The sequence below is a fragment of the Manacus candei genome, unplaced genomic scaffold (assembly GCF_025592945.1).
Source record: "Manacus candei isolate 608988 ecotype Guabito, Panama unplaced genomic scaffold, ASM2559294v1 h1tg000037l, whole genome shotgun sequence".
NCBI lineage: Eukaryota > Metazoa > Chordata > Aves > Passeriformes > Pipridae > Manacus > Manacus candei.
Genome location: NW_026138085.1, coordinates 6,505,298 through 6,517,086, shown reverse-complemented (window position 1 = coordinate 6,517,086; position 11,789 = coordinate 6,505,298). Strand labels below are relative to the sequence as shown.

At 55.8% G+C, this 11,789-nt stretch overlaps 1 protein-coding gene across 1 annotated transcript; it reads left to right on the top strand.

The window, feature by feature from the left end:
- Positions 1 to 6,318: 6,318 nt before the first annotated feature.
- POU4F3 (POU class 4 homeobox 3) lies at positions 6,319 to 8,440 on the top strand. The gene is made up of 2 exons (XM_051794229.1): positions 6,319 to 7,170; positions 7,440 to 8,440. The coding sequence occupies exons 1-2, from the start codon at positions 7,051 to 7,053 to the stop codon at positions 8,298 to 8,300; spliced, it is 981 nt and encodes a 326-aa protein (XP_051650189.1). The 5' UTR covers positions 6,319 to 7,050; the 3' UTR covers positions 8,301 to 8,440.
- The last annotated feature ends 3,349 nt before the right edge of the window (positions 8,441 to 11,789 follow it).

The following is an 11,789-nucleotide window of genomic DNA, read 5'->3' as shown; positions in this document are numbered from 1 at the left end:
GCGGATGTATGAAGGGAGATTTATGTGTGTGGGATTTGTGTGCAGGTTTGGTTTATGTTGGAGCTGGGAGATAAATCTTCCAAGTATCTCAGTGCTCTGGAACAGAAGGTGTTAAGACAGGTAAATGGATGTGGGAGGAGGCAGGGTGGGGGTTGTTTGATGTTTGGGGGGCTCAAAGTTTAACAGAAAATGAAAGAAGGTTGTAGAGCCCGGGGTGGCTTCTTGGTCTCTCCCAGGTTTGCAGCTTTCTGGGCTATTGGGTGCAGGCCCTGAGAGGACACACCTGCCTGTTCTGACTCCTTCAGAGGTTGGGGTGAAAGTTAATTTATTCCACTATTACCTTTGTTCTTGATCTGTGCTCCTTTCACCAATTCCTGTTATTCCCTCTTCTTCCCCGTGTTGCCTTCATGAATGTGAATGTTTGTGATCCAAGTTTTTCCAAATCTTTCCCTCCTGCAGCCCCTCCCGGCTGCTGGGGATGATTTAAAAGCCAACCTGGCTCTTCGGTGCTGCTGAAGAGCCCCTCCATGACAAACCTGTGGCTTTGGAACATTTTCTCAGTGCCAGGAGTTGAACTTTAGAGTTTTCCCCAGCTCCCTTCTCAGTCCACAGCCTCGTTCTGCAGGAGGCAGCCACGTCCTTCCAGAGATGGGTCCTGACGCAGAGCAGGAAAGGTCTGGCATCCAGTTCAAAGCACTTGCTGCATCCTACATGATCAAAATTCATTTTAATGGAAAAAGGGAATATAAAGAACGTGGAAGGGGAGTAGCATTTGTGTGTGTGTGTGTCTTTGGATGTATTTTTTCCCCCTGGCCACTCCAAATATTATCTGAGAGTTCCCCAAGCCCAGCAGGGTGGGACAGTTCTTCCCACAGCCATGGGCTGGAATCCTACCAGGAGCCTGTTGGAAAGAAGCAAATGTCTACGGGAACTATTTGAAGTGAACAGACACATGAAGGTAAGTTGTTGGTGTACTCGTCAGGCCAAGAATGTCTTTATTGTCTCCGGTCGAGGCTGTGTGGAATACAGTGTTAACTGTCTGGAGAGGGTTCCCGAAGGTGGGAATCTAATTTTAACTCGTCTCTGGAAATGTGGGACCCAGTTCTGTCCTGTGGAGCAGGTTGTGTAACGTGTCTGGGCCCTTACTGACAATATCACTGACACAAGGGGGGTTGAAAAGGGAAAAGTAATTTGATGTTTCTCTGGAGGTTTTTATGTGCTGCCACTGCTTTGTTCCATGACAGATTTACAACTGTGATGATCAAAACCTAAATGGATAAACTAGAGCTGTTTCTCTCTCCTTCCCCAGGATCATTCCACAGACAATTTCCAACTGCTGCTTGGTAATTATCAGGTGGATTGATCCCTATGGGATCCTGGGCGTGTGGAGCTGGACAGGGTGGGGGGAAGGCCTTGTGTGGAGCTTCCTCCTTCTTCCCATAAAAGAAAACCAAGTTTCTTTCACTACTTCTTAATGGCATCTGGCCATTTCACTTTTTGTCAGAAACGGTTTTTGGATTTGAACTTCAAAATAAACCCATTTTATTTGGTCAATAAGCTCCAGCCCAAATGGAGCTGTCACTGCTCAGTGCCTCCCACTGGGGAACCCCCAGAGGGGAACCCCCCAGCAGGAACAGTGGCAGGTACCCTGTCAGTGCAGCAGAGACTCCCAGCAGCACGTCAGGGACCCTCTGCCAGCTGTGGGTGATCAGGGACAGGTGCCCCAGTCGAGGTCACATCTCCCTGCAGAGCCAGGCTCGGGTGCTGCCACAGCTGCCAGGAGCTGTGCAGTGGCACTGCCGGGATTGCCAGTGCTCCCAAGCGGAAAACAAATACCCTGGACCCCAGGGAAAAGCCCTGGAGCACCAGGGGGTGGGGAGGAGCCCAGGGTCGGCAGGGGGGACACCAGCATTGCCCCCAGCTCAGGGCTGTGACTGCTGTGGTACCATTCATCCTATTTTTAGGAGCCGAACCCCTTTTGTACTCCCTGTCGCTGAGCCCTGGTGGTGTCTCGTGGCACTGCTGGAGCAGCTCCGCGCTCCCTGACGTGGGAGTTAATTATAGCCCAGCCCGTAACCTTAAAGCACTTCTGCCAGTGATTTATTTAAACACTGATAAATTATACATTTCTGGCACTTTAGTAATTCATGTGAAAATTATTTGGAGTCAACTCAACATAACATACCTCTGTGTGCTCTCTGGTGGAGAAAGCTCTGTCAGACAACACTCAGACAACACTTCCATCTTCTCTTCCTTTTCACTTTTTCATGTGACTTTGGGTTACCTGTGAGTCGCATAATAGTGAGGGGGACTCCTGTAAGAAGCTCACTCTCAGCTGTTGGGAGTGTTAAGGGAGTTAACTCTGACTTTAGAAAGTCTGAGCTCTCTCTGGCTTTGGGAACAGGTGGCACCTTCCCTCAATGTCTGCACTTCCTGGATCATCCCTGGCTAAACCCACCTGTCAGTGTCCCTGGATGTAGGAGCAGGGTGTGAGGGTGAAGGGATGCTCTTCTGGCACTGCCAGGAAGTGCAGGGCTGGGACTGCTCTCACACCCAGGCTCTGGGTTCCTTTGGCTGGGCTGGAGACAAACACACCTCACTGAGTTAGACAGAGGGTGAGACTTTGGGGATAGTCCATTTCAGCGTTGTTCTTCTGTCCCCCCAAAGATTGCCTTGACAGAGATGCAGCTGTTTCACTTGTTGATTAGCAAAAACATTAGCAGACCTACTGTTTCAGGGCATGAATAATTAATGTTTGTTCCTCATTAATTTCTTGTGGCACAGAGTCCTTGCATTTAGATGTATTTCTAGAACTAGGAGCAAATGTAACAAGGAAGAGATGCCTGGCAGCTGAGTGCTCTGTTCCACCCCTGGAAAGCATTATCCCATTGCTCCCATCCTCTCCAGCAGAAGGGGAGGGGGTTTGTTCTGAACAAGCACCGATGTGTCCTATATTACAATTTTAATTTCAGGGAATGAGATGAGAAACAAGTTGTATAATTCATGCACATTACAAGTGAGAATGCGTTCCTGGGACCTCAAATCAAAACCTTGTTTCCTGAAAAATTAAAAAATAAGATTGATCAGCTTTCCACCTGCTGCTACTGGACAAGTCTGTTTGTCCTGCCTCCATTACCCAGCACAGCAATGTTGCAGGGCAGCTTCAGGTGCTAATGCCAAAGGCTTTTGGTTTGGGTCTGGGATTAACACCCCCAAACACCTGGTCAGCCCTTGGAGCCCCCTGTGGCCAGGGACATGTCCAAGGCTTTGCTTGACTAGAGCACCTCTGCAGCTGGCAAAGCTCTGCTTGGATTTTAATTACAGAAGAGGAGAGGAGAGCAAGTGCTTCTGGTTTAATCTGAAGCAATGCACAGAACCCAGGCACTTCCCCTTCCCTCTCTTTGGAAGGAAGTTCAGCAGCTGGCCCAATACTCAGTCCCTCTGGAGCTCTCTTGCATTGGGTGGCCCTCACTGCTGGACCCGCAGAGGAAGCCTGTCCTGGACAAGAAGCCACTGGCAGCTTTTTTCTCTGAAACAGTTCCCATCCCACCCCCACCTGTATTAAAAACTTCCCAAAGTGATGGGCATCCCACTCTTGCCCCTCACTTTAACCCTCCAAGTTCTTCTTCAAAGCTCCATTTCAGGCCTTGCCCACAGTCTCACACAAGTCACGAGCAGCACATCCTGCTGCTCTCTGTAACCCTGTTGCTCCCAACCCTGTGCAGGAATGGGGTCTGCAAACCTGAGTGCTCTGGGAGACACTGTGGCCTCGGGAAGTTTCTCACTGCCAGACTCCTTCCTTTGAAATCCTGACTTGGCCCCACCACCCAGCAGCTCCTGTAACTTAGCAACTTTTTCCTTTGTTTAGGTGCGTTCTTCAATCTCCTTAATGAATAAGAGAATCAGGCCAGGTAATTGATGCTTGGCTGTTTAGCTGATGAATAATTGACTGTCTGGGTAACCCTAGATATTTCCTCAATCAGATTGTGCTGTGCAACAGCCATATCACCCAGGGTGCAGCACAGCCCATGCTTTTGGGGTGCTGGAAATGTGCTGTGCAAACCCAGGGTCTGCAGGAACCTTCCAGAGTCAGTGCTCATCCCCTTCGCCACACAGATCAGGCACATGAGCTCGAGCAGTGGGTCCATGGGAACCTCATGAGGTTCAGCAAAGCCAAGTGATGATCTTTAAAGATCCCTTCCAACCCAAACCACCCCCCCCTGATTCTATGATTTTGATAACTGGCTGCATCTCAGCAACAGGACTTATTTTGTCACGTGAATCTTGACTCAGATCTGGAAACACGATTTCTTTTCCAGATCCACAGTAAAGACAAACACGGGGGCTCCACAATGAGATCTGGCCAGGCCTTGTGGTGGGCTGGGGAAGGGAGGGAAGGCTCAGAGCTGGGGCAGAAGGGGGGGCAGGTACTGAGTGCCCCGGGAAAGGGGAAGTGTCCCACTGTGAGCTCTGTGTGCTTTAGCTGCCTCATGGGTCTCAACTGCAGTGGCCTCTTCCAGAGGAGCTGAGCAGGCAGGACATTGTGTGGTTATTTTAAACGGCAACTGAAGAACACTTAGTGGGGCACATTCAACACTTAATGGGGCACATTCTGCTGGCTTTGTGATTGGAACAGACAGTGCTGCTCCCAGTCGGTGGTAGAGAGGATATCAGCATGAATTGGGGGTTAAATAATTCGTGGTTTTGTTTCAAACTTCCCATCAGTCAGCCCTTCAACCTGTACTGTATATTTTTTAAACTAGACTGAGTTAATACAATGAAACCAAGAGCCTATCAACACCACTCTGTGATGGGCTTTGAATTAAAATCTAAATAAGAACAGAGTATTTTGATGTATTAGGAAAATGGATAACAATCCCTGAACTGTGACAGAGGATAAAATAGCACACGCTTTTAATCTGACTTTTGCCTCCAGATTTCCAATGAGTCACCAGCGATGTTTCATCAGGGTACGGGTTTGGTGTTTTTTTTCTTCCAGAAATACCATTAATTATTTACCAGTAGGTGAATGATCTCTGAAATCTATTGCACTGACACCTTTGAGTCTGCAGACAGTTTCTGATGGCAAACCATCTGGGCTCCTTTAACTTGTTATTGTTTATCCTTTGGACTCCTCTCCCCTGGCTGTAAGGTGTAATGGCAGCAGACAGGGCCAGGAGCATCAATATTTTACAGCTTTAATTAAAGGGAGATCAGCAGCTGCATTGCCCAGCTCGGCTGCCTTCGGGAGAGGAGGGAAGGACCGTGCTTAAAGAAGGCGGCCAAGAGAGATGTCCTGTGGTGGGCTGGGACAGGGACCCTCTGCGCTGTGACAGCAGCCCCGAGCCCAGCGCTGCGGTCACACAGATGATGCTCGGCTGTGGCAGTGAACGGTCCGTGCAGTGACGGCGGGACCGGGGGAAGGAGGGTGCGGGGTCCCCGGCAAGGAAGTGTGAGGGGTCCGGCAGCTCCTCCTCGCTTGGAAGGGAATGAAGCAACCGCAGAGAGACGGGGAAAAGTTGCCAGCCCTGTGCGAACGCCATCGGAGCCAGGGCCAGGGAGCAGGGCTCTGACGAGCAGGCGCTAATCGAGCTCTGCATCCAGCCTTTGCATCCTCTTATTTACTGGCGTTAACCAGACAGCGCTAAATAAAATTTAAATCCAAACCAAAAGAAAGACCTGAAATTTATCCCTCTATTAATTACTTCCAGCAAGCAGGGCCGCCTATAAAGCGGTGCCACTTCAGATAAAACTTTCATGCAGCTATTTAGGGCCTCTGAAATATAAATGATTTCCTTTAAATGTTTCATCATAAATCAGGGCACGGAGCTTCTCCACAACGCGCCGGTTTCCCCCCGGTGGGAGGGAGCTGCTCGCCCGGCCCGGCCCCGTGCCCCCGGCCCGGAGGAGGACCCCGGGGAGAGGTGTGGGAGAGGATGGGAGTGGGGTGGGATCGGAGCGAGTGCGAGACAGAAACGGGGGGCGGGGGGCAGTGGGATGGGAGGGGGCGGGAGCGGGAGCGTGAACAGGACGGCCGCATCCCCCCGCCTTGCGCGCCCCGGCACGGGCGCTGTCCGCGGTGCTGGTCCGCGCCTCTACCCCCGCAGCCCCCCGAGCCCCCTCTCGCCGCAGCCGCCCCCCGTCCGGGCCGGGAAGACCCGAGGTACGAGGGGGGAGAGAGAAATGATCTTTAAGGTCCCTTCCAACCCAACCCATTCCTTGATTCTGTGATCTTTGCTCTGTGTGTGTTTCCCCAAACGAAGCCGTTTCACCACAGCGCTGCCGTTTCTTTTCTCTGCCCACGGTCTGAATCAGTACATTTGTCAGGAAACCAGAGAGCAGCTCCTTCGGCTCTTGGTCCGTATTTATCGAGGCTCATAAAAGTCTTGTGAACTTTAAAGCTCGAAGTAGAACTTATTTTTGTTTAAGAACTTCGCATTTTTTCAAAATGTCTGCTTGCCTAGTCCCTCAAAATCCAAAAGTGTCTGAAGACGGGTCAAGACTGGGAGAGCAAAAATTAAACGGCCGCTCAACGGCAGAACGTCGCCAACTTCAGGGCTGTTTTCCCTTGGGGCGGGTGTGTGGACATCTGTCCATCTGGTCCAAACTTCAGCCCGTGGGTTTTACCCACGGAGAAATGCCCGCTCTCCCTTATTCCCGACGGGGAAGGGCAGGATTCGAGCGGGAGTGATGCGGGGCTGCGAGTCGCTCCCTGCCCCGCGCGGCAGCCGGACCCCCGCGACGGCGCGTCCCGGCCCCGGGTCCCGGGCGGGGGCTGCGGGTGGCGGGGCTGGGGGGGTCGGGGGACCGGGGGGTGGGTCGAGACGTCCCGCTGCCCGTGCCCTGCCCGTGCCCTGCCCGTCCTGCCCGGGCGCATCACGCGTGCGCGGCCCGTGTGCGGGCGGGCAGCTTGTAAGATGAGTGAGGGAGCGCTGGGGGGGCGGGCGCCGGGGGAGCTCTGCCATCGAACACCGCTCACTCGGGCAGTGCCGAGGGCAGAGGCAGCCCCGCGCCCATGCCCGGGGCTTCCCGCCCGCGGGCCGCGCGGAGATGATGTCCATGGACGCCAAGCAGCCCTTCGCCGTGCCCGCCGCCCTCCAGGAGCCCAAGTTCCCCAGCCTGCACGCCGGCGCCGACGCGATGCGCAGAGTTTGTCTGCCGGCCCCGCAGGTACGTTGGATGCGGCGCAAATACCGCTCTAAGGCACATTTTCTGACAGGCACCGGGTTAATGTTTTTTTCATGTCGGCAGCACCATCGCGCGTCGCGTCCCCCCCCCTCGCCCGCCCCTGAATCCGCACGATGCGGAGCGGGGCCGCTGCCTCCCTATTAATTTTTATGACCCGAGCTCCGGGGAGGACCCGCGGTGCCGGGGCCGGTTTTTCAGGAGGAGATGACAGAATTCCCCACTGACCCCGCCATGCGCGCTCTTGCTCGCAGCTGCAGGGCAATATATTCGGGAGCTTCGATGAGAGCCTGCTGGCCCGCGCCGAGGCGCTGGCGGCCGCGGACATCGCCCCCCACGCCAAGGGCCACCACCTCCACGCCCCGTTCAAGCCGGACGCCGCCTTCCACGCCATGAGCGGCGTCCCCTGCGCCGCCGCCGCCCTCCCGCACCCCGCCGCGCTCGCCGCCCATCCACACCCGCTCCCGCACCCGGCGCTGGACGGCGGCGACCTGCTGGAGCACCTCTCGCCCTCGCTGGCCGTGGCGGGGCTGGCCGAGCCCCCGGCGCTGCCCGCCCCGCTGCCGCCGCCGCCGCTGCCCGCCGCCGCCGCGGGACCCCTGCCCGTGCCCGTGGGCGCCCCGGGGGGCCCCGCGCCCGCCGCGGACCCGCGGGAGCTGGAGGCGTTCGCCGAGCGGTTCAAGCAGCGGCGGGTGCGGCTGGGGGTGACCCAGGCCGACGTGGGGGCGGCGCTGGCTGCGCTGAAGCTGCCGGGCGTGGGCTCGCTCAGCCAGAGCACGATCTGCCGCTTCGAGTCGCTGACGCTGTCGCACAACAACATGACGGCGCTGCGGCCGGTGCTCCAGGCCTGGCTGGAGGGCGCCGAGGCCGCCCGGCGCGCCCGACCCGCCGGCCCCGACCCGCCGCCCGGCGCCGAGCGCAAGCGCCGGCGGACCTCGATCGCCGCGCCCGAGCGGCGCTCGCTGGAGGCGTATTTCGCGCTGCAGCCCCGGCCCTCGGCCGAGAAGATCGCGGCCATCGCCGAGAAGCTGGACCTCAAGAAGAACGTGGTGCGCGTCTGGTTCTGCAACCAGCGCCAGAAGCAGAAGCGCATGAAGTATTCGGCGGTGCACTGACGGCCCGGCCCCGAGCGCCCCGACGGCGCGGCCCTACGGACCCCGGAACGGGACAGACGGACTGCCCCGAGCGCACCCCGCCCCGCCGAGCCAGCCCGGTCCCGGGACCGGAGCCCGACGGGGAGCGGAGCCGGGGAGGGACGCGGCGGGGCTTCCGCGGGTCCCCCCGAGCTCCGTTGGCGGCGGGCGGGGCCGCGGGGAGCGCCTCGGGCACAGCCGCCCCCTCCGCGCCCCGCCATCCCGCCCCATCCCACCGCGCCGGGCGAGCCCCGCGCTCCCCCAATAAAGCTTTATTTTTCAATCCGCCGGGACGTGTCGTTCCTCGTCGCCCCGCGCCGCAGCGCCGACGGGGATACCCGAAATACCCGCGATCGCCACGAACGCTCCTCGGCGGAGCGACCCCCGGCACACGGGACTGGGCCCCTGCTGCCCCTGGCCCCCACCCGGCCCCGACGAAACGCAAACATCCCCCCACCAAACCTGATGGCGGGTTCGTTTCTGTAGCTATTCAGGAGAGGGGAAAAGGGTTTTTATTTACGATTCCCAGAAGCACCTTAACGATTAAAGATTAATGCTCGAAGCGCGAGCCTCCTCTGAATATTCCACTTTAGCATTTCAATGAGTGACAAACATCGAACCCGAGAACCGGGTCTCATCCTTCTCCCCCATCAGGGAAGGATCTCACGAATCCAGCTTCTCCTCTCGGGTCCCCGGGAACGCTCCCTCGCGCGGCGTTTTTCCAACCAACCCCAGTGATTTTTCCCCAATCAAATGTCCTTTAATAATAAATGCCCTTATGCCATTACATTATATTGTGGGCTCAGAAAATTAAGAATAAGGGCGATGCAGTATTAATCGCCTTCCGCGGTATAAGGAAGGCAGCTCCGACGGCATCTTTCCCCGTCGCTCTCCATCGCACGGCCCCGGAGCCGTCGGGTTTTTCCACAGGTAGGAGGAGGCTGAAGAGGCTGGGGAGCGGTGGGAGAGGAACGCGGGGCCGGGGGCTGGGGGAATTTCCTGGCACAGGAATGGGGATCCACCCCGGATCCCCGGTGATGCCACTGCCGCGGGGCACCGCAGGCTCAAGCCTTTTATATTCCAGCATCCAGCAGAAATAACCCAAAGCTCCTAACGCTGCCCTCCGATGGGATTAGTGTCCTGCCCGATTTGGGTTAACCCAGCCTGCACCCCGCCGAGCTCCCGCTCCTGCCCGACAGCGCAGGACACCCTCACAGCTCCGGAGCCGTCACGTCTATCCCTGTTCGCCTTTGGAAGGGAGATCGGACAGGGCTTGTTCCTACAGTGGCAAAAGGGGCCCTGCGGTTTTGTTTGTGGCTGTTCTGGTGTTACCTAGATCTGTCGTTTTGTGACAGTTCTGTGTTTGTCCCTCTTGCTCAGCCCCGGAGAGTGGCTTAAAGATGTAAAAGAATCCTGAACGAACTTTCCCAAACCTGGAGTTACTGTCCCAGAAAACAGCTTCTGTGGGCTCCTCCTCCCCTCGAATATGTTCACCAGGGAGATCTGAAGTCCCTGGACATTTCTGCTCACCCTCCCTCGCTTCTTGATCCTTTTCTCCCAGCAGCCCTACAGAGGCTCTTCCCAGATTTCAGTCTGAAAATCCCGGGTTTATTTTCACTTTACGTGTGCAGGTTTGTGCCTTGCTCTGCCCAGATGTCACATACAGGACCTGACCCCTTCATTTGAGATTTACTTTGGAGATCAGGTATGTCCTGTTTGGTCCTCACTGGTGCCTTAGTCTGTTCCTGGGTTTGGCTCCCCAAGCTCTGATGCCAGATAAACCCACTGTGATACAGGAAACTCATCTGGTCTTCCTGGAGCTGGGGATTAACTTCCTTCGATTTCAGTGGGAATAATTCAGAACCAATATTTACTGCTGAGGAGACACAAAGAAGCTGTCCATACACGTTTTCCCCTTGGAATAATGAGCAGTGCCCTGGAGCCAGGTGGCATTGCCAAGGGGTGGTGGGAAGCAGGATGAAGCCAGTGCTTGGGATACCGAATTTGTGATGTCCTGCCACCACACCACAGCCCTGCATTCCCTCCTGCCCCCTCAGTCTCTCCAGGTGCCTCAGGATCAGGACTCCCATTTGTCATCAAGGTCTGGGGCTCCTTGTCCTGGACAGTAGGGCTGTGGGTCCCACCCTGAAACAATTAATTCTTCAAAACACACCCTCTGCACAAACCCACTTCCCACAGGTAAAATGAAAACTGCAGGTGAAATTTGCTGAGAAAGGGAATTCCCTTTCAGTGACAGCCCAGGTAAAGTGGAAAGGGAAACCTGCTGAACTAGGAAATGCCCAGTACATGCATGAAAGGCTCAGCAGGCAAATCCCTTTCTGTGGTTTCTGAACGAATAAAAATTGATTTATTATTTTTTTTCCTCCATTCCATGCTTGTTCCTTAATATCCTGCTCTCTGTCTCCTGGGCCCTACACACAGGAGATGAAAGCAGAGAAAACCAAACAAGCCATTGGCACTGCTCACTCAATTGATTTTTACACAAAATTTGCCTTCGTGCACTAAGGATGGAAAAATGATCCCATTAATAATGAATAACAAAAACAAATGCAGAGAGGAAATCAATAGCAGCACATCTGATATCACGGGGGGACCTGGGGGCAGCCCCCAGATGTACAGAAGCGTGTGTGGGAGAGGCCACAGGATGGGGCACACGGGGACACCCAGCACGGGTGGGTTTGGGGGTGCAGGAGGGAGGTAGCAGGTGCTGCAGTGCAGACAGGAAGGGTTGATGGCCTGGGAGGAGCCTGTGTGTGTGTGTGCATCCCCATCAGGATGTCCCATGTCCCATGGGAGCAGCAAGACCCCCTGAGGGTCCCTGGTGGTGCTCACCCATACCTGTGGTGGCACCAGGGGCTGGTCCAAGGAGTAGCTCCTGCAAGGGGAGCACAGGCTGGAGCAGGGGCCATGCCACTTCCCCAGAGAAAACTGGTGTTTTCAGCTGCAAAGATCCCAACGTCCAGTCTCTTTTTTTTCTCCACACCTTCCACACTCAAGGTTTCCCTTCTGAGTTTTCAAGGATGTTCACCCACCCCAGGAGACACATTCAGTTTGGGATGAAAAACCTTTCTTAGGACAGCGGCTTCTGCTGGAGTCCAGGCTTTGCTCCAGGCCCTGGGCTGGGGGCTCTGGTCCCTATGGCTGGAGTGAAGACTGGACTCTGCATCTGGAGATGTGGGACTCCGGGATGAGGGTCTGCCAGGCCCCTGGACTAGAGGACTGGGAACCTCAGCACTCCAGCACCCAGCCCAGCCCAACCCAGCCCAGCTCAGCAAGGAGCAGTGGTCAGAGCCACTCCAGGACAGTCAGACACCTTCGAGCAGGGCTCCAGGGTGAGAGAAGAACACTGAGAAGGGACTCCAGGGAGCCCAGCACTCAGCCCTGCACAGAAATGGTGCTGCACCCTCCATCACCCACTGGCTCACTGTGACCAGCCCAAGGGTGCTGAGA